The 26929-nt window shown below is 44.1% G+C and overlaps 2 protein-coding genes across 3 annotated transcripts in view; both read right to left on the minus strand.

The window, feature by feature from the left end:
* The window catches only part of LOC124288199 (trichoplein keratin filament-binding protein-like), a 56770-nt gene extending 44389 nt beyond the window's left edge, over positions 1 to 12381 (minus strand). Inside the window, exons 1-4 of the mRNA XM_046724775.1 lie at positions 12372 to 12381; positions 4046 to 4104; positions 3272 to 3454; positions 1684 to 1904 (exon numbers count right to left, since the gene is read on the minus strand). Of these exons, the coding sequence (XP_046580731.1) occupies positions 1684 to 1904; positions 3272 to 3424 (374 nt within the window). The 5' untranslated portion in view covers positions 3425 to 3454; positions 4046 to 4104; positions 12372 to 12381. The remainder of the gene's footprint in view (positions 1 to 1683; positions 1905 to 3271; positions 3455 to 4045; positions 4105 to 12371) is intronic.
* The window catches only part of LOC124288178, a 92737-nt gene continuing 69857 nt past the window's right edge, over positions 4050 to 26929 (minus strand). The window contains exons 26-34 of one of the 2 annotated variants that reach the window (XM_046724768.1): positions 22821 to 22944; positions 11109 to 11222; positions 9368 to 9477; positions 8447 to 8617; positions 8128 to 8340; positions 7637 to 7786; positions 5082 to 5231; positions 4613 to 4795; positions 4050 to 4210 (exon numbers count right to left, since the gene is read on the minus strand). In XM_046724768.1, the coding sequence (XP_046580724.1) occupies positions 8492 to 8617; positions 9368 to 9477; positions 11109 to 11222; positions 22821 to 22944 (474 nt within the window). In that variant the 3' untranslated portion in view covers positions 4050 to 4210; positions 4613 to 4795; positions 5082 to 5231; ... (1 more) ...; positions 8128 to 8340; positions 8447 to 8491. The remainder of the gene's footprint in view (positions 4211 to 4612; positions 4796 to 5081; positions 5232 to 7636; positions 7787 to 8127; positions 8341 to 8446; positions 8618 to 9367; positions 9478 to 11108; positions 11223 to 22820; positions 22945 to 26929) is intronic. The other variant, XM_046724774.1, reaches the window with a different exon arrangement.

The raw sequence follows: 26929 nt of genomic DNA on the forward strand, positions 1-26929 counted from the left end.
GTTCAGTATTATATATACTAAACCACAAAAGGAACATCGCCTTTCAAAATCAAATGCAAAATTTTGTTCTTACAAGGTGCACGTGCATGCAATGACAACCCTACCAATGAAAGTGAGTCCCAAACTCGCCTGAAATCATTTTTGTTTTGACACAATCACCATGCCACGACTTACGAGAGATCAGAGGAACCAAGTCTGGGGACGAGTGAAAGTTGTCCAGACGGCACGGAGGGTAGCCAATCATTTGAATATTCATGTTAGGACAATCTACTGACTGCCGGAGTGGTATCAGGTCACTAACAGCATCCAAGACCGTCCACGCAGTGGGCGACCTTCAGTAACATCACAATGTCAAGACCGACAGACTGTGTGCAACCATCTGAAGGATCGCTTCCCCTGAGCAACGGAAACAGCACGCCAGACGACTGGGACTCACAACAGACCCATCAGTGCTGATACAGTGCGTCGACATTTACAGGGAAGAAACCTCTGCTGTCATGGATCATATAGTAGTCCTGTCCTCACTGCCAAAACCGACCAAATGGGCAACTCAGTATCGAAATTGGCAATATCGGCAATGGAGAACTGTGCTTTTATCTCATGAAACCGATATTGTGTTTCGACAGTCGATGGCAGAGTGAGAGTATGGTGAAGGCATGGGGAACTGTTTTCCTATGAGTGTATTGTTGAAAGAGACTCGTGGGGTGTGTCCAAGCATCATGGTGTGGGGTGCAATCAGTCTAGACCAGTTAGTTGACACCGTGGTGTTCCAGAATCTTGGTCCTGGATGAGGAAATGACGTTACAGAAATCCCATCTTCCAGCAAGACAACGTACTTGCCCACACTGCCAGAGCAACATTGGACTTCCTAAGACAACATGGCATCCAAACCATACAATAGCCTGCACTCAGACTGGATTTAAGTCCAATAGAACACCTTTGGGACAAGATTCAAAGAAAACTGAATGACCTCTAGCCGACAACTGCGGCAGGACTTGATCAGGCATTTTGCAGAGTATGGACCCAAGTGCCTATGGCCTTCATCAACCGGCATATTCATTCCATGTACAGACGATGCAATGCTTTCATCGATGCCCATGGAGGCCACACACAATACTGACTTTGGGGTATCTTAATGCTACCATTTTTGGTGATTTTGCTTGTGTGAAACTCTAAATGTAATTCCCGAAAAATTGTTATCAATAATTGTCCAGTTTGAACTCAATCCTCCGTTTTGATTGTTAATTAAAGTGTGTGCTTTAAGAAACAGTTATTGGTGCAACATTTCTATTGTGGTTCAGTATACATTCCACAAAGACACATGCTATTCCACACACCTGATACTTACTGCTGATTAGTGGCATAATATGCCAATGGCCACGTAAATGGGTCAAATTACATTGTTAAAATGGCTGACGATGTGGCCAATTTGAAAACTCCTAAACGTGTTGTTTCACCACTTTGCGGGGATCATCTTACTTAAGAGTTTCAGCATTGTAGCACAAGTGGCTTAAATGGCAATACTGTAGATTTAAATGTTTACAATCGACTAAAGATATATTATTGGTGCATGGATCAAATGCAAAGCAATCTGAAGCTAAAGTTTGCTCCTAGCAAATGGCTGAAGAAATGATAAGTTTCAGGCATGTCATACAGATATACAGCAGACATGGAAATGCCTACCTATTTTCATGGTCACTCATTGCTTGCTGCCCAATACTGAAAACAAGGCAGGCAGAATCCAGATCATCCTCTTTCTGCAGAAGCTTCTGATCACGCCGAAGTTTTGCAATAGCTGCCTGCTTTTTCCGCTCCTGCTGCATCTGGTCTTCCTGTGCTCCAAGGAGAGCCAGTAAAGCAGCCCTTTCCTCCTCATACTGAACCTCCAGTGTCTCAAGGATATTCTACAAATAACATTTTATCCATTATAACTATTACAAGTTACAGAGAAATAGCTTGAAATAACTTTTTACACTGTCTAGAGATTTCATACTGATTAGGGAATGTACATAATGTTTGATATGAACGATATGCGTGTACTGTAAAGGTTTCAAGAGAAATGAAAGAACTGTTCTCAAGAGATGTGATTGAAGTAAGACAGTCAAATGAACAAGCCAAAAAAAATGTGAGCAATGATTTTCGAGTTATTTATTGATTTAAATTGCTGTAATTCTTCAAAAGAATTAAAACATTTCATTCAAATTTTGCACTGTACCTTTCCTATATACAAGGATGGTGGCCCCAAAGTTGATTACAATCCAGGCAATAGGTTTCAAGTTACTGGTTTAACAAACAGCAGATAATACCCCATATAAATTCCAACAGATTTCCACATCATGATCAAAATATTCACACCACGAAGTACTCATGGTCTGATGACTTCTTATCTTGCTAATGATTTATTAGCTACCATAGGTATTTTAATTTAGATTACATACATTTCATCATTTTGAGATATCACTATTATACAGGTAACTATACCATATACCATATAGGTACGTTCAGAAATCCTTGTGTTCGGCACTGGTCAAATTTATCGAATCTACTGTTGAAAAGAGCAAATGAAAAATATCTCCATGATATTGCCACTGCTTGCCTAACCCCAGCAGCAGACCAGGTCTCCCAACATCAATAAAAGTGTGTCTCAGATCTTTTTTCTTCTTGCTGCTGAATGTACGCTATTGACTGTGGTGTACCAGATACTAGGATTGATGATGACATCAGGTGTTTCCATGCCTTGATGACATAACAAAATGTTCTCATAACAAGACAGTTGAAGTCTCTCCTGTTCTCATGGTTTAGTGCACATCTGTGGACTTATATTCCATCCAAGTGATGTTCCTGCACTGGGAACGCCAATAGGATTACCATGGTTACACATGATGACCATTCAACACATTCACATTCTCCCACAGAATACCACGACGAAACTCTCGTACTAAGGCATCTAGGTTTTTATCTTCTCCACCTCATCAAAGAGTAAATGAGACGGTAATGTGGCAGGATAAGAAACATTCTATCATCACACAAGTCATTTCAAAGTTTCAGGTTAATCCCTGAATTCAGTTTGAGAAAAATGTAGAAAGTTAAGAAATAAAACTGCCATATTTAAAAGTGCTCAAAATTACATTTATCTTCACTCTTTGTGAGCAAAGAATGATGATTTAAAAGAAACACACTAAGGTCAGTGACAGATGAAAACCCCAACACCAGCCTAACTAGAATGTCAACTTAATGACTGTGCAATAGCTACTGTCAGGCAATGCTTACCCGGTACCTTTTTTTTCTCTGAACTCTTTTCCTCTTCTTCCTCCAAGATGCTGTCAAGAAGTTCTTCATCTGCAGCCATGCCCTTATCATGTCTTTCTTTCTCGTAGTTGTCTCCGCCTCTCCATCCGTGCCTCCATCCTCCTTCTCTGTACATCCTGCGACTCACTCAGCATCTCTTCCAGACCTTTGAGTGGGCAAGGAACATACAGTCAAAACATTCCCTAACATAGAGAGGCCCTCAGGAACAAACAGAAGATAAACCAGCTACCCCTCTGTCTTGCTTCAGTCAGATAAGGGTTAAAGGCTCCAGGATTTGTTCAATGTTTTTCTGAGGATATTGAAACCTCATGCCTTGTTCCTCAGAACTCTCATTAGCTGAATAGGGGTACCGGTATATGGATAACTTTAGACAACCTCTCAGTCTCTGAATTCATACAGTGTTGAAGCAACTACAATTAATTTTAAAAAGCCCTAGTTAGAATTTGGCTGTTGAAAAAAAACATATCTCTGCTTCAATTAGGGCAATGGGAAAAACAATATGGTTTAGTGGCCAACTAGGATAACTTCTGGCACATCAGCTTTCAGTATTACACCATGACACTACTTAGCAATTAAAACACAAAAGTTGTTACATTATTTCAAAACTGGGTCTAGTTTATTATATAATGTATTCTTTCTGATTCCACAGACAACAAATGATAATCAAGACAGCTTGTTTTTCAGAGAGTGGTTATTCAAGAAGATATCACTGCAGTCTGTCTCTGTAGAAAATAACCTTTCTTTTCCTCAAGGTATTTGCCAAGCAGCAGGTTGACCTCATCAATTTTTCCAGCTCTCATGTAAGTCGCCGCGTTCCTCCAGGCTTCTGTATGATGTGTGTCTGGCGTTCCTGCTCTGTCATGTGAGACCACTGCACATGCCCATACTGCTTCAACAAGGCCTGGTACATGACACAAGGGAGTTGCATTTACACCAATAAACCAATAGCTTTGTCAAGGAAACTTTCCACCTGGGTATTGGTTAACTGAGCGTCTTTCTTTGATTATTTTTCAAACATAATCAGTTACTTATTTGGAGATACACCTGATGTTAAGTGATAATGATAAGTGATAATGAGAGTGTTATTAGTAATCCATTCCCTACTTAAAGAAACCAGAGCTTTCAGTACATTAGATTTTCTGTGGCAGTGACACTTAATCGAGATGTTAATAATTTCATTAAATATATTGTAAAATGTCACGGTTTCAAGGTTATCAAATAAACGGGTAATGAATCTTTGAATGTAATCAGTCTTAATAATCATCCTCTCAGTGTGATACATACACATATATAACAGACATACCTCAATGACAAGTTTGTCTCTCAAGGCATCATACTTGTGATCCAACTCCTGGACCAGCTCATCACTAGAACTCTTCTGGTCGTATTAACGCGTCGGAAACAACACAGCTGCCACATTGTCATGATAGCACTTGGTCACTGCCTCCACAGCAACCCTCAGTTCTTCCCGAATCACACTTGACTCCTGACAAAAGGAAAATTATCTTGCCATCGAACTCTGCATCGGTCTCTATAAAGTACTTTTTAATTTATCTGCGTTAGTGAAATCCCAATTTTGTTTTCAGTTATCCTTACATGAATGTGAAAAACAAATAAACATTTTTATTTTGCCTACCATTTTAGCTTACTTGATAAACATGGAATATAAAGGGTAATACTTTGCAGTAAGACTGTCCGACTTGTCTGACCTGTAGTCAATACAGATGACAGACACACGGTATCACTGCAGACAACAAAGCTGTAACTGTCACCTGTTTCTGGACACGTGTTAGGATGTGGCTCATGTCATGGCCCTGGTGCTGTTGGAGGTCTGCCAGAAGGGATATCACATGATCACAGTGCACACCTTCCTCCTGCTTATCTTGTCGATTCTTCAGCTCTATGACACAGCAAATGGCTTCCTGCAATCACAATAGAATCATCCTTGTTTCAAGAAGAGACATAGATAGTTGCGTTAATGAGAATGGATAAATATTACATATGCACTCCCATCATAATTGGGGCATCAGGTATGGAAAAGTCACCAGCCACCAGCACATTTCTTTCACATACTTTCACATGATCAGGTGCATTCACGCTGTAAGATAATGACGTCTGACTGCAACTAGCTACTCATGGTTCCACAGTACTGATCTTCTTCATGGCTTGGTATTTTCTGATATTACTGTTTACATGCAATGCCTACAATTTCTCAGTGCAAAATGACACATCAAATGATATTGTTGAGACAACTGAAGATTTTATGTCAACAGTAGGAATGTGTTCATTGCACAAGACAAATTTGGAAACTTTAACTATAAATTGTATATTTATATACTTATCATATCTCACATGATGGACACCCATGAGGGTCCGGGTTAGAATGAACCTTCAGTAACCCATGCTTGTTGTAAGAGGCGACTAACGGGATCAAGTGGTCAGGCTTGCTGGCTTGGTTGACATATCTCATTGGTTCCCAATTGCGCAGATCGGTGTCATGCTGTCCATCACTGGATTGTCTGGTCCAGACTCGATTATTTACAGACAGCTGCCATATAGCTAGAATATTGCTGAGTGCAGCGTGGAACTAAACTCACTCACTCACGCTGATGGATCCCCACCCAACCTTCCCCACATCACAGTCTTGAAGCTCCAAGACGAGAATGACAGTAGTGGGATGTCACATGACCTTCTGAGCGCCTAGCATGCTTTACAGAGATGATTGACAGGTCCAGCTGGAGGAGTGGGGGGAGAGGTCGGGGAGTAAGAGGCCAGAAGACTGGATTCAACTTAGCCTACAGGACATTTCCACTTTGGTCAAAGTACAGAGAGAAGTGCATACCGTGATATAGTATAAGTTAAACAATTTACCTCTTCATTATGTTTGATGTAACAAACTGAAACACCAGTCATTAATATCATGTGTAATCTAATTCTGTTGTGCAGATGTATTTTAAGTTGCCAACGCCAGAGTTCATGGTGACCCGTGAAGATCCGGGTAGAATAGGTCTTCAGCAACCCATGTGCTTGCCATAACAAGGCTTAATTATCTTGTCGTAAGAGGCTAACTAACGGATCGGGTGGTCAGTTTCAGCTTGACTTGATTGACAAATGTCATCGGTTCCCAATTGCGCAGATCGATGCTCATGCTGTTGATCACTGGATTGTCTGGTCCAGACTCGATTATTTACAGACCGCCATATAGCTGGAATATTGCTGAGTCGTGAAAACTAAACTCACTCACTCACTCACTCAGAGTTCATGGTCAGATGACATCTGTGTTTGAGGCAATGAGTATATACACTCACACAGGATACATCAAACACCTTGCTTGAGGGATCGGAGGACATCTGTGTTTGAGGCAGTGGGTATATACACTCACACAGGATACATCAAAACCTTGCTTGGAGGGATCGGAGGACATCTGTGTTTGAGGCAGTGGGTATATACACTCACACAGGATACATCCAACACCTTGCTTGGAGGGATCGGAGGACAACAAATACCTTCTGCCAACATTCATTCATACAGGTCCAGATAGATATCATATTCTCTTGTGGTCTCTGCTCTGAGTTAACACAATGAAAATGAACCAAGTTATTTCCCTTAACCAAATGCACTCAGATGAGCATTGTTTCACTTCAGAATCTAAGAACATTTATGTGAAATATAAATATACAGAAATTGCCAAAGATGTGTTCTGATTGATTTCCCAGCCAACACTAAGTGTCCTGCATCCTGCCTGTCCGCAAGGAAAATAATTGTCTGTTCTCTACCCAACCAGAAGTGTTTAATGTAAGTGAAGATAAAAGATGTGTTGGATCTGTCATTGAATACATAGTGGAGACTGACACTGCTCTGTTATACACTGTGATGTCCTGTTTACAGTGTCCGTCTGCTGTAGCACTGTACATGTCTAAAGCATCTTATGACAGGGAGTTTTATGATATTGGTGATAACACATTGGATTCATTTCATATAGTTTGTATCAGCTCTCCTTTCCTTAGACCAGGAGGCACATATGGTCTGGGTGATGAAGGCAATGCAATTCACTGAGCTTCCTTTGTTCATATTCGAACCCTCTGATTGTGGGTTTGAATGTTGTCTGCATCACACATCTGCAAGTGGGATTCACCAAAGGTCAAAGACCTGTTTCACATCCCACTTCCCACCCATATAAAGTTTACATAATACAATAACCACCAAAATTGGCGTTAAACCGAACTCACTCACTAGTAGAACTATAACATCATGATATGACATCCCCCAAAGGGCCATCACATGCCATCATATCCCAATGTTAGCAGCCCAAACTGTGTCACTATACCTGAAATATCACTGTCTGTTCTTGTGGAGGCTTTATTTCAGATTTGCGCCAGCCTTCTCTAAATCCTTGGAGAACATCCAGCCTCTCCTTCAGGTCTTCTGTGCTCATGCTTGCTAGTGTGTTTCCTCCGCTGGAGTTATCGTCTGCACACTACAGGCAGCAAAATATTCTATCATAATTTTCTTAAGTTACTTTTTCATTGATATTTTTATGCTACATGAGGAATTACATAGACATTCTTCTCAATATTGTGCATTATAATATACAAATTTGTATAATGCCCAATATGATTTAGGAACTAAAACACTCCAAGGCACTTGAGAGTATTCCGTCTTTAGACCAGCTCATCTGTAAGCCATAGATCAGGTCTTGTGTGTGAACCAAGCAGCGGCAGTATTTCATCAGCATCATTTGATACACAATAGAACAACTGGAACGTGACAAAGAGATAAGCCCTCATACAAGATGTAGTTTGAGTTGGTAGTGTGTACCTGTATGAAAACAGCCCTCTCTGCCTGGTGCTTCTTGTCAACAACCTCCATCAACTTCATCATCAGGTCATTGTCCATTACTGTGTCCACATCTACATCTACATCATCTACATGCTGGCAGAGGCTTTGGCCTGGGCCGGCGCCTTGCTGCTTCCAGACGGTCATGAGCCAGCCTCTCCTGTCGGGCACGCCTCACTCTTGTGAGACTGAACTCTGTAAAATAGAATATTTGAAGTGTAACTGATTCTACACTTCAGTAATGGTACACAACACATATATTTCAGTAGTAGAAGTACAACACCATCTCCCAGCTACTCACTTCTCTCCCTGCTCCTCCACTAGACCTAACATGAGAGCAGCGGAATCAAAATTCTCTTCCTGGCTTAACACGGCGTTGTTCCAGTCGGAGACGGGCAAGAGCAGCCTGGCGCCTCGCTTTCTCCATTTCATCTCCAGACTGGACCAGCTGCTTGAGTAGGGATGCCTTCTCCTGGAATACCCCAACAACATGTATGTCCTTATAACTTGATACATAAGGTTATTCAGAAATAATGGTTCATTCTGAGTGGTTCAAATCTCAGTAACACGTCTTAATAACAACAAATGTGTGCACCAATAGTTATATCTCAGAATGTTTTTGTCAGTGTGTAGTACCATCGGTTATGTATACCATATTTAAATACTGGAGATGAGTAATGTCTTTATAATGAAATATCATGCTCAAAATACATGATGTTTATAACATATATTTCTATTCATAAAAAGCTGCTACAACTGATGACAATACACACATATCTTATTTCATTTAAATTTTGCACCACTTATACCTATAACTTATGTAAAAGCTTGGCATGATTGCCAAAGCCTAAAAAGGTTGTTTATTGTGAGAAATCACCCATGAATTTTAATATCTCTGTCATGTCAATGTCAGATCTGTATTGAACATGGTACTCTGACTCTGAAGAATGAGCCAAGAAAGAATTACTGGGTCAATGGCAGAAGACACCAGGTAGTCACAATCAATGAAATCTTGGCCTACTCTAATAAAATGACAGCAAAAGAGCTCAAGTATATACAACACTAGAACAGGGATAAACATAACATGTTTCCAGTCCATACTGACCTGAACTGAGATTGTAATGGGTTTCAGATGGGATGAATATAGTACTTACTTACTGTAACCTAATTTCATCTTACAGCTTCTCCACTTTCTATGATTCCGCTGTTTCTGTTTGCTCACCTCTTCAATCCTTTGTTCCATCTGCTGCAGGACATTTTTGTTTTTGTCTTCTGTCTCTTCCCTCTGGACATCTTCCTGTTCCAGTCGGTCGCACTCCTCCGAGCTGAGACCTGCACACAAGCACAGGACACTGCTAGTTTCTGGACAGTTTCCATAAACACACTACAAGGGTTTGGTACAACCAGAGTTTGTGCAGAAAGATATAATGTACGTATTCTGCATTGAGACGTGTCAATCCTGGGCCACATACTGGACTCTTACAGAAGTAGCATAACAGATATGTACACAAGTTAACAGAAATGTATCCAAGTTCAAATTAGAATACAGAATGATATCCTTGGTTGAATATCTATATTCCCATTGTTCATCACACCAGCTTCTAAAGGCTACACAAAGAAGTGATTTGAGAAAGTTCTTACAGTACCACAACCATGTTACAGCCCCAGGAAGTTTGACCTCAGGTCCCTGAGACACAGTCAGAGATATGACACTGTCACATATAAGTGCCATGACTTCAACATGGTAACATGATGCCTAAAGTGAGGGAAGGACGCTGAGACAGTATTGCTCCTGGAGTGAGTTGTACACACACAAGGTTGATACATCAGCAAGACTCATCAGTGATCTTCATGTGTGTCATGTGACATTACTTATAGTTTACAGTTCAGTGCACAAGTACTGTACAAGTACTGTTAAATTTAGAACTGTTTGAGTGAATGATAGACTAAGTAAGAGTATGAATTCCAAATCCAAATTGTGTATGATTTTATAAGTGCTCCAGTTCGAGTTGACTGTAGATGAACGCAAAGCCTAAGGAGGGTGAAGTAGTGGTCATTGATGAGATAGGTTCACAATATTAAATGGTGTGATCCTCTACACAGATTACAAGATTGGTTCCATCTCCATCACAAGAGAATGACTTCAGTTTTGTGTTACTTGTTGGCCAGAGCAAGACTTATGTTTTACAGGGACTACTGGTGACAACCTACAATAATAGCTGGAGCTGGGTGTATGTTTGTTGGTGTTACGAGAGGCTCAACACTTTGTTTCAGGTTGTTTCCATTCCACATATGTAAGAACAGGGGAAAGTGCATAATGCGAGATAGGATAAGTATTTAAAATATACAATTTAAAGTTAATTTTTTTCATTACTTCGGTGACAATAAAGAAAATGATTTGATGCATAAACATTCTAGTCAATGATTTGTAAATATGTATTTGTTTAAGAAAGATGTACCATGGGTTTATGATGATAATTTTGTGCATAATAAGGAGTCATTACCTCTTTCATGAGCAAAGAAACACTCATGCCCGGGGCCTGTGTTGGATAATGTTTTAACCCATCACAACCCAGTTAACATCGATATGGGATTGTACTGCTCACTGAGATTAAACCCTTCACTTGAATATGACTGGCCCACATAATTGTAAAAGCTGAACCATATCAAGATCATTTCACCAGAAAATGGGTCTGCCATACAAAGAATGGAATTCCAAGTACAACAACGAGAGCTATGTTTTCAATGTATTAACCGACTAATCAGGGCAGTACTTCCTAACCTGTTTTAAATATTTAAAATATGTTCACATAAAAATGTAGGCAAAACAGTATGCCATATCCAATTATATCAAAGAGTTACTTGCCTTCAAACCTGGTAATTAAAGAGTTTGTTGATTCAGTCTCATACAACAGCCTAACTGACACCACGTACATGAGAAGTCCTCCTCCTCCTGGACTCACCCTCCGCCAGCCGCTGCTTCCTCTTCTCCAGCCTTTCTCTCATCCTTCGCTCCTGCTCATCACGACTCTCACCCATCAGACACCGTAAGGTCTCCCTGTCTTTCTGTAAGTCCCCTGTGAAACATAGTTTGTTACATAACATTATATTCTACACATTAAAAAGTTCAAAGACTTTCAAATACAAAATCCAAACATCTAACTGAATTATGAAATTTTTAGAGTAAAATTAATATTTTATACTTATCCTGACTCATGCTTATTGCTTGTCTTCTTCTTCTTGCGAACATAGTGGAACACGTGTATCTCCCAATTGAAGTTCCCTTCCCTTCAATTAAAAAATCACTAATTAGTACTCACCACGAGTTACCTCCCTTCCACAAGCGCGTGAACGAGGGCGCCACCTGAACCCATGTGCCTCACTCTCTCCTTTTGTTTCGAGCCCGACACTTTATTTTTCCGAAGAAATCCAAAGTGTTAAGTGGGGAGGACGGGAGGGCTTACCTCATGAGTCAGGATAAGTATAAAATATTAATTTTACTCTAAAAATTTCATATTTTTCCTTATCCTGACTCATGCTTATTGCTTGTAGAATCCGACGGAAAAGGAGGTGGGAATATATATACTTTGGATTTTAATAATTAGTGATTTGAACTGTGATGATTGTAATAACCCTATGGGAACTTCATAAAGGCACTGAACTGATGAATTCCTGCTGTTTAACTTATCAGCTGCCATATAAAGGTTATTACAATTTATTGAATATGATAAAGTATATACAACATTAATGTAAGCTGAAGCTATTAATGTGATAGTATAAACTTCTGTGAGTTTATAGTGGATACTTTTATAAATTAACCAAAGTATTAAGCTTAAGATATGCATATATTTAAGCTATAATAGTATAGTACTGTGCTTAAGATATAATTATAACTTAAGCTGTATAATAGTAACCAACTCCTTAGAGTTTGTTAGCTAATACATTTATGCATATGACCATATGACTGAGCTTAAGGATTGATGAAACTTAAGCTGAACATATATATAGTAGCAAAACTCCTAGGAGTTGTAAGCTTATATATAGTATGATATAAAAAACCATAGTACTGAGCTTAAGATAATAAATTAAACTTAAGCAAAATATATAGATAGCATGTAGCTATTAGTACTGTTATCAGATAAGTATAAAATCTGTAAGATAGACTTATCTTCTCCGTGGAACTGTCAACTGTTGAGCGAGGACCATGGGACCGAAATGGTGGATACCTGAGACGTCCTCGGTGGTGATATCTCTCAGATAGTGGTTGGCAAACACCATATCGGATCTCCAGAAACATCCCTCCATTATGGTATTCAACAAGCAATTCCCATGTAGAGCTAGAGTTGAGGCTAGCTCTAATTTCGTGGAGGATTAGAAGCTCTTGGAGGGTTGAGTCCTGCAGCCTTGTAGGCACGTAGTATGACAGTTCTGATCCAGATAGAGATCGTAGTACGTGAGACTTCCGTCTGCGTAGCTGTAGATATAGGGATAAATAATCTCTTGAATTTCCCTCTGCTCTGTTTGGATCGTTGGAGATATATTTTCAGTGCCCTCACTGGGCATAGTGATAGATCCATCGTATCATGCGGTCCAAGTATGGATGAGAGAGCTGGGACGTGGAATAATCTGTCTGGTTGACCTGGCAGTTGGTTTTTCGCTATAAAATCCCAGCGAAGTCCCAGATGAGCGATGTTATGAATATCATCAAAGCGTGTTCTCTCGTAATCCAATGCGTGAATCTCTGACATCCTGGCGGCCGTAGCTAGTGCTAACAGGAATAAGGTTTTGTGGGTCAGTGATTCAAACGATGTAGATAGCAATGGTTCATAAGCCTCACTAGTGAGGTGTTGGAGCACTATATTTAGATCCCAGGCTGGAGCGTGAAACTTCCGTTTCTGATCCTCCAATCGGAACGCTCGTAACAAAGCGAGTAACTCTGGTGTTTTTGTTAACTTGACGCATAGTTATGACAGAACTTATAGCTGCAAGATAAGTGGACAAGGTTGAGCCTTTTAGATTCTTAGTTTGCCGTAGATAACATAAGAAATCTGCCACTTGAGGATGTGTAGCATATCTGGCTGTAAATCCTTTCTTAGCAGCGTAATTGACAAAACTGTGCCATTTGTCATCGTGATAAGTTACGAGTTGAGTTACGTAGTGCAATGACCGCTTTTGAGCAGAATGAGCGACATGCCTTGATACAATCCAGATGGAGGCTCTCTGGCGTTTGACTGATTTTCTGTAAGATCTTGTGGGATCAACGCTTGAGGCGGAAAGTTCTTGCTGGCCAGTACGCTTACTAAAATCAGATGAGCTCTGGCGCTTGACTTTCACGATATGCTTAGTGCCCACGATATGCTTAGTTGCCCGTTGCCCATGCTAGTGGGTCTGGCACTGGCTAATAACTAATGTTGTCAGTTGCTTGTTGAATCGAGTGGCTAATAGGTCTATCAGTGGAGATCCTATTTCCATGATTATTTGATTGAATATCTCTCTGTGTGGAGCATCCATTCTGTCGGCGACGGTTGGTGTGGCCGAGAGAGAGCGTCTGCTAATACATTCTTTGCTCCTGGAATGTGGCAAGCTCTGACGTGTATGTTTAGATTGTCGATTAAATCGAACAGTCTGAAACATCGAGTCAGTAGGTTCTGTGACCTTGTTGAACCTTGTTTGTTCACATAAAACGCCACTGTTGAATTGTCTGTGTGAACCATCAACTGAGCGTTCTGTAGTATGTTGCTCCAGTGACTTATGGCGTTTATGACTGCTTGCATCTCTAGCAGATTTATGTGACATTTGCTCTCTTGATTGCTCCATAGGCCTGACGCTGTCCTGCCAGCAAGGTGGGCTCCCCAACCTTGTAGTGACGCGTCTACGTAGAGATGTGTGTTCGATTCCGGCTCTACTAAGGAGACGCCTGCGCAAACATTCAATCTCTTGGTCCACCAGAGTAGATGTGGTTTGACATAATCTGGTAGACTGAATGGTAGAGGGTCCTCGAGATGAGCATTGATGAGGACTTGTAACGGACGTAATTGAAGCCTGCCTCTGACTGTCAAGTCTTGAGCTGATGTGAGTAGTCCCAATAGGCTCTGCCACTGTCGTAGTGGTAACGGAGAGAGTAGGGCTTGAGGAATAAGTTGTTGGATCTTGATCCATCTGTCCTCCGGGACTACAATACGATTCTGAGCTGTTAGAAATCGTATACCTAGAAATTGCAAATCTTGCTTTGGTTCTAGGTCCGACTTGAGTAGATTTACTAACCATCCTAATTGTGTTAGTAGCTTGATTATAAAGTTCAGCTGTAGTCTGAGACGCTGTGGATCTGGATCCACTTGTATACCGTCGTCTAGGTAAAAAGCGCTGCGCTAAGACCTTGACGATGTAGGTATGAGACAATAGGCTTGGTCACTCTTGTGAATACCCAAGGGGCCGATGTGATTCCGAAGGGAAGAACCTTCCATTGGTAATGTTTCCCGTCTAGGATAAATCTTAGATATTTCCTTGAGTTGGGATGAATCGGAATGTGTAGATATGCGTCTTGCAAATCTATGCTGGCCATGTAATCTTTGGGACGAATTAAATGCCGAAGTTGCGGTAAGTGTATCATGCGAAACGTTGGTGGTTTGCATAGATATTCTCTGTTGAAGATGCTCATGTTGTATATGAGACAAAACTTCTCCTTGGAATTTTCTTCGGCACTAGGAAAACTGGGGAGTAGAAACCTGGTACGATGTTTCGTTGATCCAGAACTTCTAAGGCCTGTTTGTTTAGTAGAGTAAGTACTGTTTTTCTTAACATAGGTAGTTGTGCCGGTTGAACGTTGAACCCTGGGGGGTTGACTGTTAACGGAGGCTTGGCCTTGAGTTGTATTAGATATCCGTGCTGTAGGATGTTGGATACATATGGATCTTGTAGTATTCCCCAGTTTTCCCAGTGTAGCTGAAGGCGTCCACCCACTTGAGACGGTTGTACTGGAACGGCTGGGGGTGGAAGACTCCAGTCGTTCCGAACCTGAATTTCATCGTCTAAATCCACGGGCACCTCTGGATGATCTGCCTCTAGCTGATCCTCCCCTAAATTTGTTGTATGGGCGACGAAAAGAATCCTTGGGATCTTTAGCTGCAGCTAATTTCTTGTCCCGTGCTTTCTGTAGCCCCGAAAACTTAGACTTGCCCGAGTATCTCTGTGTTGACTGTTTAATGACGTTCGCTAAGGTATCCATGGATCTGATCATAAGAACCTCTCTTGAGTCTTTAGATACTTCTTTGGAGACCTTGTCTATGTTGCCACCAAACAGTAAGGGCGATGACCATGGAGCTGTGTATAGAGATTCTGTAAATTGCTTATCCCAAGAGCAGGAGGCTAGTAAGCCTTGCCGACGAGCCATGGTAGTAGTTTCAGTAAGCGCTGACAGGTGCTCTGTAAGAAAATGGTGGTCTCTTTTCTGCATGAGTAGAGCTGAGTAGATCATTCTATCTTCCTCCTCTGTAGAATTCTTGAACTTGGTGATGAGAGTTTCATTAATCGTTCTAGATCTATTCAATCCAAAGAACATTCTCCTGGAGATGGTATCTAATTGAGCGAATTTGCGATCGTCTACTCTGTAACTTCTGGACTTGGCATCGCTGATTAATTTAAAGTTGTCATCAATATCCTGGGCCTTGAAAAAGGAGTCCATATTGTGTCCAGCAAATTTCTTGGCATTGAAGACCGGGAAATGTGTAGATTGGACTTTGAAGATTTGGAACAGGCTGTATCCAGATTAGCTGGTACCGCTGCAATCGGGTCAATAGGAGGTAAGGTGATATTGTCTACATCATCATCCTTCATCAGGTAAGTCTGAGTTGAATTCTCGTTCTTCGATGGGGAAGCAAGTTGTAACTCATTCACCATCCAGTATCTAATCTCAGCATCTGAGAAAATGATACCTTCTTCCTCTGATGTAGGGTCACATGTCGGAGTCCTAGATCTGTAGGAAGATCTATGAGAGGACTGTGGTGAACGGACTGACGAGTGGCTAGTGTAAGGAGACCTTGGAGGAGACATCCTCGGCGAACGCTGGGGACTTCGCGAAGCTCTTCTAAATCTTCTGGGCGAGGTAGATATGGAGCCACTTAGCCTTCGCGACCTTCGCGAATGTATCGAGTCAGTGTCCGAATCGACATATGAGCGCTTGCTTCGCGAACGACCTCTGTGTTCTACAGGGTGTGGGCTCGGCGAAGCGCTCCTTCTCCGCGATGTCCCTCGCAACTGGATAGGCTCTAGCTCCTTCGCGGAGGCGGCCTGGGACTTCCTTTGCGAAGTGATCGCTACGGGCTGGGTTGCCCTTCGCGGAGGCGCGTTTGTGGGCTCTGGGGCCCTACGCGAAGCCAAGGCGGGCTCTGGGGCCCTGTATGACTTATTAAGTGTTGGGCTCTGGGGCCCGTGGCTCTGGGGCCTCTGTAAACCGTAACGGTCCTCCATCAGTCTCATGATTTGGTTAACCAGGTCGTCTGGGACGGTCTGCGCTGGCGTTGAGGGTGGCCTCTCTGTGAAAGTGACGGGACCCTCAATCGTAAACTCAGGCGTCAGCGTAGGCATCTCTGGTTGCGTGTTTATCTGCGCTGTAGTGACGGTAGCAGATACTGGACGTTTCTTATGACGTACATCTGGAATGATAATCGGAATGTCATCATCATATAAACATAATTCTGAGACAGGTAGAATATCGGAGGCAAAATTATTTGTAGCTTTCGTAGATTTCCCTTTTGACGAAGTTGTGGACCTGGGGGTTCGAAGCGTACGTTGAGATGATGTGGACGCTTTCCTAGTCTTAGACTGTGAAGACGGAATGTCTTGAGATGCAGGTCGCTTCTTGGACATAGCGGACTGCGTCCCACGCTTATCCCCCGAGGGAAACTCCGGCATGCCACCAGCCGGTGGCGGGTCGTCAGTCAACAGTTGACAGGGTATAATAGCTTCCGATCTATTAGCCATGACTGAAGATTGTTTGCAAGATTTATCTGCCTTCCGTCTCAAAACGGAACATAAATATTTATCAAAGGCAGAAATTGGTAAATTAATACATAATTTACAACGAGAAACAATAGAACATGGAGTAATGCAACTAGGGCATTTTAAATGTGGATCGGTAGCGGAATAACGTAGTTTACAACCTGTGCAGATTCTCATTAACGTAAACTGCTGAACAAACACGGCGAACCGTGAATAAAACAGCAGAAACACGACTAATAATCAATGCAAGTTGAATAAGGATACTAGTTACACCTCTATAACTGAATATAAGAGGTACTAAACTAAATATAAATAAAGGATATAGTGTGTTGGGAGACACAGGCGCTCTCACGTCCAGCTCACTGGGCGAAGAAGGAGAGAGTGAGGCACATGGGTTCAGGTGGCGCCCTCGTTCCCGCGCTTGTGGAAGGGAGGTAACTCGTGGTGAGTACTAATTAGTGATTTTTTAATTGAAGGGAACTTCAATTGGGAGATACACGTGTTCCACTATGTTCGCAAGAAGAAGAAGACAAGCAATAAGCATGAGTCAGGATAAGGAAAAATACTAACATTTCTACAATGTCACATAACTATAGATAAAGTGACAAAACATAATTAATTGTCATACAGGAAAACAACCAAACATCATTATAGTTTATGCAACCATTGAGGCCTTCTCCAAAGCGAGAACATCTCTTTCAGAATGACCAAAAAGCTCATGCTCTGGAAAACTCTGTTCTGGAGAACTATGATGTTCTTCAAAGAGCATTAAGTGCAATTAACACACAGGGGCATGACGAGTATGCAAGAACTGCAGGCGGTCTGCAACAGTACAGTACATACTTTAAACTGAAAGTTGCCTCTTAGATGTTTGCTGCGTCTGAACAACCATCAGCCTCCATTCAGAGTGTACGCATAATTGCTCAGGATGCAAAAGAAGCTGCTCAGCAAGTACTGCATGCAAAACTGAGGTCAGAAAATTTCACAGAATACTTCAAGGGAATGGTCCAGGAATCTGAGTCCAGTTGGTTCTGTGGCATGTTTTATGTAGATGTTCAGGTCGTCTATTATGCTGAACAGATGAAAGCTGAGATCTAGAAGATTTCTTGATCTTGTTGATCCTTGTTTGTTGATGTAGAACTCTACTGTGGAGTTGTCCATATGAATCATCAGCTGTGCGTTCCTTAGTATGCTGGACCAGTGTAGTAAGGCGTTTATTACTGCTTTCATCTCGAGCATGTTGATGTGCAGGCCCTGCTCCTGACTCAACCATTTCCCTGCTGCCACTTCGTTATCGAAGTGAGCTCCCCATCCTTAAAGAGATGCATCTACGTAGAGATGAGTGCTGCACTCCAGCTCTGATAAATAGGTTCCTCCGCAGACATTCGACCATAAAAGATACGGTTTCAGACTGTCCGGTAGCACGAAGGGGCTTTCACGAAGACTTGTAGTGGGCGCAGCTGTAGTCTTCCTCTGCGAGTCATGTCTTGAGCTGACATGAGAAGACTGAGTAGGCTCTGCCAACTTAGTAGTGGTAACGGAGAGATTAGTGCTTGAGATATCATGCGATTCTGTGGTGAGATGAACACCTTCCCAGAAATCTGCTCATATCCTATGTTGTAGGTAAGTAGACAGTAGAATCCTTGCCATGTCCGTAATGGAAGCGGAGCAATGTCCGGTTCTGGAATCATGACTTAAGTTTATTTCTTCAATCTTCCGATAACATGTCAAAAAGACTTGTCCCAGAATCCCAACAAAGTGCAGTGATGATGCATAATTCGTCGTCTCTAGATGTACTGGAACTGCCATCGCTGTGAAGTCTATGTATATTAGCAGAATTCGTCAAATTTATGTTGCTGCAAATCGCCGGATAAACAATCTTCAATCTGCTGACAGGGAAGGTCCTTATGACCCGTGAAGACAGTCGAATCAGGCTCTACCCTGCTAACTGGACGTTGAAAAGTTGTTTACAACTGTAGACGACTTCCTGGCACGTGAGTTATGCCCGACTTCTGCGCAGGGCGTTGTCTCTCATGGACCAATCAAATTGCAGCATTTGATTCATCTCAGATTCCCACGATGTGACGTCACCGGTGTTGCAGGAAAAAGATCCTTGTAAAATCTTGTGCAGTCGTTGATTTCTTCATCAACACTTGGCCTTGTCCGTAACCTCCCGGAGTTACACGAGTGAACACATGTATAGCAGGCTGAGTGGAAAATGCGCGAAGGATTTCGCCACGTAATACCGATGTAGGTAGCCTGTCCCCCTGGCTGTTGTGATTGTTTCCTTCTTCACTGAAGATAATGCAGTCAGCATCTTATACAGATGATCAGCTGAAGTTCCAAACTTGCTTAACGCTGTTACTTGTAGACTGTAGTCATCGGTTTCAATGAAGCGCTAAAAATAACCGATTGTGTTGAATACACAAAGGTTCTTGTAGAGTTGATTCTTCGCTATGATGACAGTGAAAAACGATGTCATGCTGAGGACTGCGACAATGCCAATGCTAGGCCAGTGATAACTGTCAAGCTGTCCCCTTCCTCACAAGAATAAAGTCCGCTGATGTTGGATCTGTCTAGCCCGAAACAAGTACGTCTAGTAGTTGTGTAAGTTCTGCAATGGGAGTCGTTGATAATGTTGTAGTTCTCATCATTCTCTGGAGCCTTCATGAAGGGTTCCATATGAAGTAGTGGGAATTTCCTGGCGTTGAACGTCGGGGCATGTTGACTCTGGAACTTCGTAGCCTTACCAAGGCTGCGCTGAGATTCTCCGGTACTTGAGCTATTAGGTCGATAGGTGAAAGGTGAACGTATCAAATCATCGTTAGATATCTTGTACGTGAGTGCTTCTGATCCACGACGACGTGAGTCCCTGCCTGCCTGAAGACCTGTGTGCAGGTGAACGGTTGGAATATGAATCTTCCCTTGAATCTTGAGACGTATCCCTCTGCCTGAAGGTGTGGATTCTCTTCTCCGTGATGAGTAGTGTCTGCACGCAGGCTCACGACGAAGATCCGCGTCTGAGGGTGAAAATGATCCATGTGACCGACTTCTGCGATACTCCGAAGAACGTCTAGTCCTGCTCCTGCGCGAAGGCTCCTTGGAAGGTCCTTCCGGCATGCCTAGGGCTGCATCATCGTTGTCGAGGTTGCAGTCAAGTGTGAACCTTCACGCATGCTTCCTCCTTCACGCAGGCTTCCATCTTCGTTGGGATGCGATGTGAAGACTGCTGGTCCTTTGTGCAGGCTTGTCATCGTAGATGAGGTCTTCGTATCAGCCTTCACGCAGACTTCCTCCTTCATGTAGGCTTCCATCTTCGTTGGGATGCGATGTGAAGACTGCTGGTCCTTCGTGCAGAATCGCCATCGTAAATGAGGTCTTCGTAGCAGCCTTCATGCAGACTTCATCCTTCACGCAGACTTCCTCCTTCACGCAGGCTTCCATCTTCGTTGGGATGCGATGTGAAGACTGCAGGTCCTTCGTGCAGGCTCATCATCGTAGATGAGGTCGTAGCAGCCTTCACGCAGACTTCCTCCTTCATGCAGGCTTCCATCTTCATTGGGATGCGATGTGAAGACTGCTGGTCCTTCGTGCAGGCTTGTCATCGTAGATGAGGTCTTCGTATCAGCCTTCACGCAGACTTCCTCCTTCACGCAGGCTTCCATCTTCGTTGGGATGCGATGTGAAGACTGCAGGTCCTTCGTGCAGGCTCGTCATCATAGATGAGGTCTTCGTAGCAGCCTTCGAGCAGACTTCATCCTTCACGCAGGCCTCCATCTTCGTTGGGATGCGATGTGTAGACTGCTGGTCCTTCGTGCAGGGTCGTCGTCATAGATGAGGTCTTCGTATCAGCCTTCACGCAGGCTACCATCTTCAACAGGATGCGATGTGCAGACTGCTGGTCCTTCGTGCAGGTTCGTCGTAGATGGGGCCTTCGCCGCAGCCTTCTCCTGTGTGAAACGTCGTTCCATCAGGTCCAACATCTGCTGAGTAAACTGCTGCATGAAGATACCCGGGTTGAAGTTCTGCGACGACGGCTGCTGCTGCTGCAGATGACGACGCATCTGAGAGTGATGAGGCTTCTTCCAAGGACCGCTGCACTTGTGAACTGCCGTCTCTGGTACCTGATGTCTGCGTTGATAGATCATCTGACTGCGCTGAGATGACTGCTGACATCACTGTAGAAGAGGATCTTGTCTTCTTCTTAACTGCTACTTCAGGAATGAGGATGAGTGGCCCGTCATACACGTCTACTTCATCTGGAGGGATGATCTCTGCAGAGAAGGACCTCGTCTTCTGTGCTGCCCCATGGGAAGACTTCTTTTCTTTGAAGATGATGCCCTGGTCTTCTTAGACTGCGATGAGGCTACTTCCGACGTTGACGACCTCTTCCTGGAGCCGGAGCTCCCCTCTGCCACAGCAACATGCTCCGTCAGCAGACAGTAGGTTATCAGCGGTTAGACATGACTTGTAAATGCTGTCTAGACCTGTCCTTAGCACGTCTAAGAATGGAATATATATAATTATTAAATTTCAGATAATTGCTGACAAAGTTGACAGCGAAAGCTGGAAGAACCTGTAGAAGTGCAATTAGGACATAACAGATGAGAATCAGCAGCACACAACTGGTACCTGCAACGAATGCAAGTTTTTCATCAATTGTAAACAAGATGAAATATCACGTCAACAACGTGAATAAACAGATAAATCAGGCCAAAAATTCCAAACCATATTGCTGGTATATCTCCCTAAATGCCGTATACAGCTACAATTAGTGGTAAAGGCCTAAAATTAAAAGGATATAGTGCCGTATAGGGACCCAGGCGCTCTCACAACCGTCCTCTAGGGCGAAGAAGGAGAGAGTGACAAGCATGGCTGGTCAGGTGACCAATAAGGGCGCCAAAGAGCAAAGGGAGGCTACTCGTGGGGTGAGTGATTTTACGTCCGCGTTTTTTAAGGGAGCTTCAAAAAGGGGATTCAAGTGTTCCACTCTCATGCGCAAGAAGAAGGAGACAAGCAAAAGAGCATGAGTCAGGATAAGGAAAAATAATAGATATCAGTGATCATTAATATGCTACTTTTGAAATTCAATACTCCCAGTCATTTTCCGAATTTCACATTGCAAAACATACAGCAAATAACGCTGTGAATCGCGATTTCGTATTGTGTCAAAAATGGCGACATTTACGATTAAGCTTATTTTGAAACGTCTTTTACAGAACTTTAACTTCTCTGAGATAATAGTGGATGGTATCAAGAAACAGGGAATTTCCTGCAGAATTCAATACTATGAAGTATATTTGTGTGCATGATATATTTAGAATTTTATTGCACTTCAAAGTGAGTGTTGAAGAGGAAGGACATACATGCCCCTGTGGCACCCAGGGGGTTAGGGTAGAATAAGAGGAAGTGACAGCAAGGATTTATGTAACTGTTTGCAGAGACAATATTTCGCCTGTGGTAACTTTCCCGCTGAGGTAACTTGTCAGACTGCGCCATACCACTTCCTCCAATATGTTCCTCAATAAGGAATATCCCCTACAAGAGTGAGTGAGTGAGTTTAGTTTTACGCCACACTCAGCTATATTCTAGGTATATGGCGGCGATCTGGGTCAGATGCAAATGTAAAATTACTTTAAACGATCCAATTGTGTTTTGAGATATAATTCTACACTGACCAAGTAGAGCTGCAGCTTCATCCAAAAGCCCCCGTTTCTTCAACTGTCGTTGTTTCAGCTTCAGTTCCATCAGTTTCCGTTGTCTCTCCTTCTCACTCAGTCTCAGCCAGTCAGCTTCTCCCATCTGTGACACAGAGTTTATTGAATCTGTGTTTATTTTGGCTGGTCTGAGGTAGATCAATTGATGATAAACAAAAAGTGGACTTCCTCATAGAGAAAATTTACACAAACCTGTAGAGGTTATGAATTCTTTGAAGAAAAGTCCTCCTTGGGGTACATATAAGCATTAAAATGTCCATTTTAAAAACCTACGACAGTTGTAACAATATTTCAATAACATATTTTACCAAACAAAAAACTTGTTATGTTTAGTGAGACCACCCCCATAGGGCCCCTCACAGGGCCCCCTACAGCCAAGAGCAGGTAACTCTGGCTGCGTACCTCGTACCTCACTTTTCATGCTGAACGTGTCAGACAGAATGAGGTGAGGTGGGCGGTCGTACCCCAAGGAGGACTTTTCTTCAAAGAATACATAACCTCTACAGGTTTGTATAATTCTTTTTCAGAAGAAGTCCTCCTTGGGGTACATATAAGCATAAGACAGACTCCCAACGATGTCGAGTCGGGAGCGGTATTCTGTCTGCCTAACACACTCCCTAGTTCAGTAGAAGGCACAGTCGAAGCCGCGACAGAGAGAGAAAATACGCTAACCGAGTCACCTGACCGCCGGCGTGGCAAGGAGGGGAAAAAAGGAGCCTAGCCGATAGACTAGTGGCGGAATTTGTAATGACGGACGTAAGTCCCACCCCCAACCATCAAAATGGGAAGGAATGTATGGACGAATCCAAAATATACCATTCATAAACCCAAACCAGCGAAGCGTGGTGCAGGGATGAAAACAGTGAATATAGCGTGTGATAATCGCTATAGCCAATAAAAAACGGTAAAAACCACCACCAATGTGATACCGCCACCGATAAAAATTTTGGAATTTTATAAGACCGACACCAGGATAAAACCAATCGTGATTTCTAAGGCTCATTCGGCTAGAGAATCACGACACTGCACACTGCCCACGACACTGCCCACTGGGTGATGCCTTAGATGTCGCCACTGCCCTAATCGAATGAGCCTTTAACCCCTGAGGGATAGTTAACCCTTTGAGAGAGTAACTCATACAAATGGCAGAGACAAGCCACCTAGATATGGTCTGCTTGTTCCCGAAAGACCAGCCTTACCACCGCCATAACAACAGAACAGCTGCTTATCTTTCCTGAGAGCAGCCGTTCGTTTGATATAAGCCTTGAGAGTCTTACGGACATCTAAGACGTGAGCACGTCGAAGAGAGGTACTGGACGATGGAGGCTGAGTGAAAGCTGGCAGTTCAATAGGCGCCATTACATGAAAGCAACCGTTACATGAAAGCAACCGTCTGGCAACCGAATACTGACTCTGTCTTTGTGAAAGACAGTCAGAGCAGGATCCGCTGACATCGCATGGATATCGCCTACCCGCCGGCCAGACGTTACCGCCACAAGAAAGGCAGCCTTCCAACTTAACAGCTGGAGTGAAAGAGACGGCAGATCGTGAAAGAGAAGACCGGACATCCAATCAAGGACGATTGACAAGTCTCACGGGGGACTAATCTGCCGGACAGTCGGACGGATTCTGTCCACGCCTGCTAAAAAGCACTGCACCAGAGGGTGCTGCCCCAAGAGAGCACCGTCGGCAGGTATATGGAAGGCAGATATTGCCGTGGAGTAGCCCCGGATAGTAGACGCGGCTAAGCCGGCTTCTAACCAGAACTCCAGAACTTCAACTACTGTTGAAGAAAAGGGATCAAGAATCCCTCTGCCGACACACCAGCGCGTATAACAGGCCCATGTATCCTCATATTGAACGTTTGTCGAATCCCTTCGCGAAGCCAGAATTGTGTCTGCAACTGGTGCAGGAATTCCGCTCGCTTGGAGGCGATTCCGGACAGAGGCCAGGCCACCCACTGAATCCTGGGATTTGGGTGTAATAGTACAGGAGGCTGAGCCAGAAACCTGAGTAGTACCGGAAACCAGCTTTGAGCCGACCAAAGAGGCGCAAGGAGCACAAGAAGTCGAGCTGGTTGGGTGGCAAGCTGCGAGAGGACTTTGGGAATCAGGGGTAGTGGCGGGAACGCCCACAGAACCGAGCTGGAAAGTGTCCAGGGCGATGGCTCTCGGATCCGTTATCCGAGAGCAAAACACCGGAATCTGGTTTGTCCCCCCAGAAGCAAACAGATCCACCTGGAACGATCCGAACAACTGGGAGATAGCCCCAAATATCTCCCGATTGAGCATCCACTCGTGCAGGACAGGATCCGACGAGAGAGCGCATCTGCTCGAACGTTGTCCGCCCCAGGAGATAAACAGGCATCACCCGTATGTCGAACCGGTCGCACCAGAGCAGAAACTGCCACGCCTCCTGCAGGAGAGATGGGGAAACCGTACCGCCCTGCTTCAGGATATAGGTCATCGCCGTCTGGCTGTCCATCTCTAGATGAACCACACGGCCTCGAACCTGCTCCCGATGTCGTTCGAACACTAACCTGACTGCTCTCAATTCTAGCACATTGATGTGCAGTTGCGCCTCGCTCTGTGACCACAGGCCTGAGACCGACAGGTTGCCCAGCACACACACACACCCTGTGAGGGAGGCGTCTGTCTGAATCGAGAGATCTGGCGACAGGATGTCCAAGGGGAACCCCCTGGATAAATTCCCTGCCAGTGTCCACCACCGTAAATGAGGAAATAGCCACCATGGAGTGTGGAGAATCAACTCGTAACCCCAGGTGTGGACCCACAATCGAGCTAGAGCATGAGACAATGGATACCCTACGTCGGCAGTACTCCGACTGCTTGATCTGGTACCAACAAGGGCTCCGGAGGAATTATTGCTGGGAAGCCGGGGATGACTTCCCCTTCCTCTGAAAAAGCTGGTGGGGCGCTGTGGCCTTGCCCTTGCCCCTGCCTCTGCCCTTACCCCTCCGTGACTGCAATGGCTGAGCCCATTTAACAGATTCCTTCGCCGAGGCAGAAGGATATGCGGAGGTAAGTACCGGGGGTTGCGCGCGAGACATGTGAGGCTGTTCCAACAAAGGCTTAGAGTCCTTGAAGGTTGATACAGCCTCTGCGGTCTCCCGGACTACTGTAGCTGCCCCGGGGAACAGAGTAGAACCCATCTGGAACGGCAGCGCCAGTAGAGCCTGTTGCGTGGCAGGAGAGTACCTCGCCATAGAAAGTCACAGGCGATGGAGGCCCATAACCGCCGACATCATTTGGCAGGCCGACGACCTGATAGAGTCATGCGCCAGATGTGATTGGACCTCCGTCAATTGTTTTGCCAAGGTGGAGGGAGACAAATCTTCCTCGACCCCACCCACATCCAGTAGTTGCCTCTGCAACACCGAGATGTAGGCGGAATGTATAGTAACTTTGAGGCACTGAACCGCGTTCCGGTACTGCTCCTCAAATGAACGATAGGCGGACTTAAGTGCCGTGGCATTGGCTGTGAATGGCGGAAGCGCTTGGCTGAAGCCAGTGAGTTACCAGACGAACCACCTAGGGCAAATGACGCATAGACACAATCGTCTACCACTGGGGGATTATATAGGCCAGCCTCACCCATGAGGTACCGACGGTCCAGTTCGGGTAAATCGAATCTGGATCTGGTACCACAAAGGAAGGGGTTTATAACCTCAGTTAAAACTGAAGGTAAAATACGAAGCCGAGTGTCCGCCACCTTGGTAGGAGCAAAAGCCTCCCCTGGGAGGCGAAACTCCTGAGGGTCGGGTGCGCCAGCACTGACAACCACCTGAGGCAGGACCGGGGCAATACGCTCCCGTACCTGTCTCAGGGACGCGCCGAGTGAAACCAAAGGTGTACCCAACCCTCCCCGACCCTCATCCTCCTCCATAGCCTCCTGGAACCAATCCTCCAGGAGCGAGGTCTCTGTAACCAGAGAGAGCTCCGAGGGATCATCCGAGGGGTCTACAGGGAGGGACAGAGGCTCGAGCAGAGCCGAGTTGCCCGGCACGCCCGACCCAAGACTCGAAACTGAGTCGCGGTGGCGTGACGAGG

This window comes from Haliotis rubra, unplaced genomic scaffold, assembly GCF_003918875.1.
Source record: "Haliotis rubra isolate DU_JTF1 unplaced genomic scaffold, ASM391887v1 Scf111, whole genome shotgun sequence".
Classification (NCBI taxonomy): Eukaryota; Metazoa; Mollusca; class Gastropoda; order Lepetellida; family Haliotidae; genus Haliotis; species Haliotis rubra.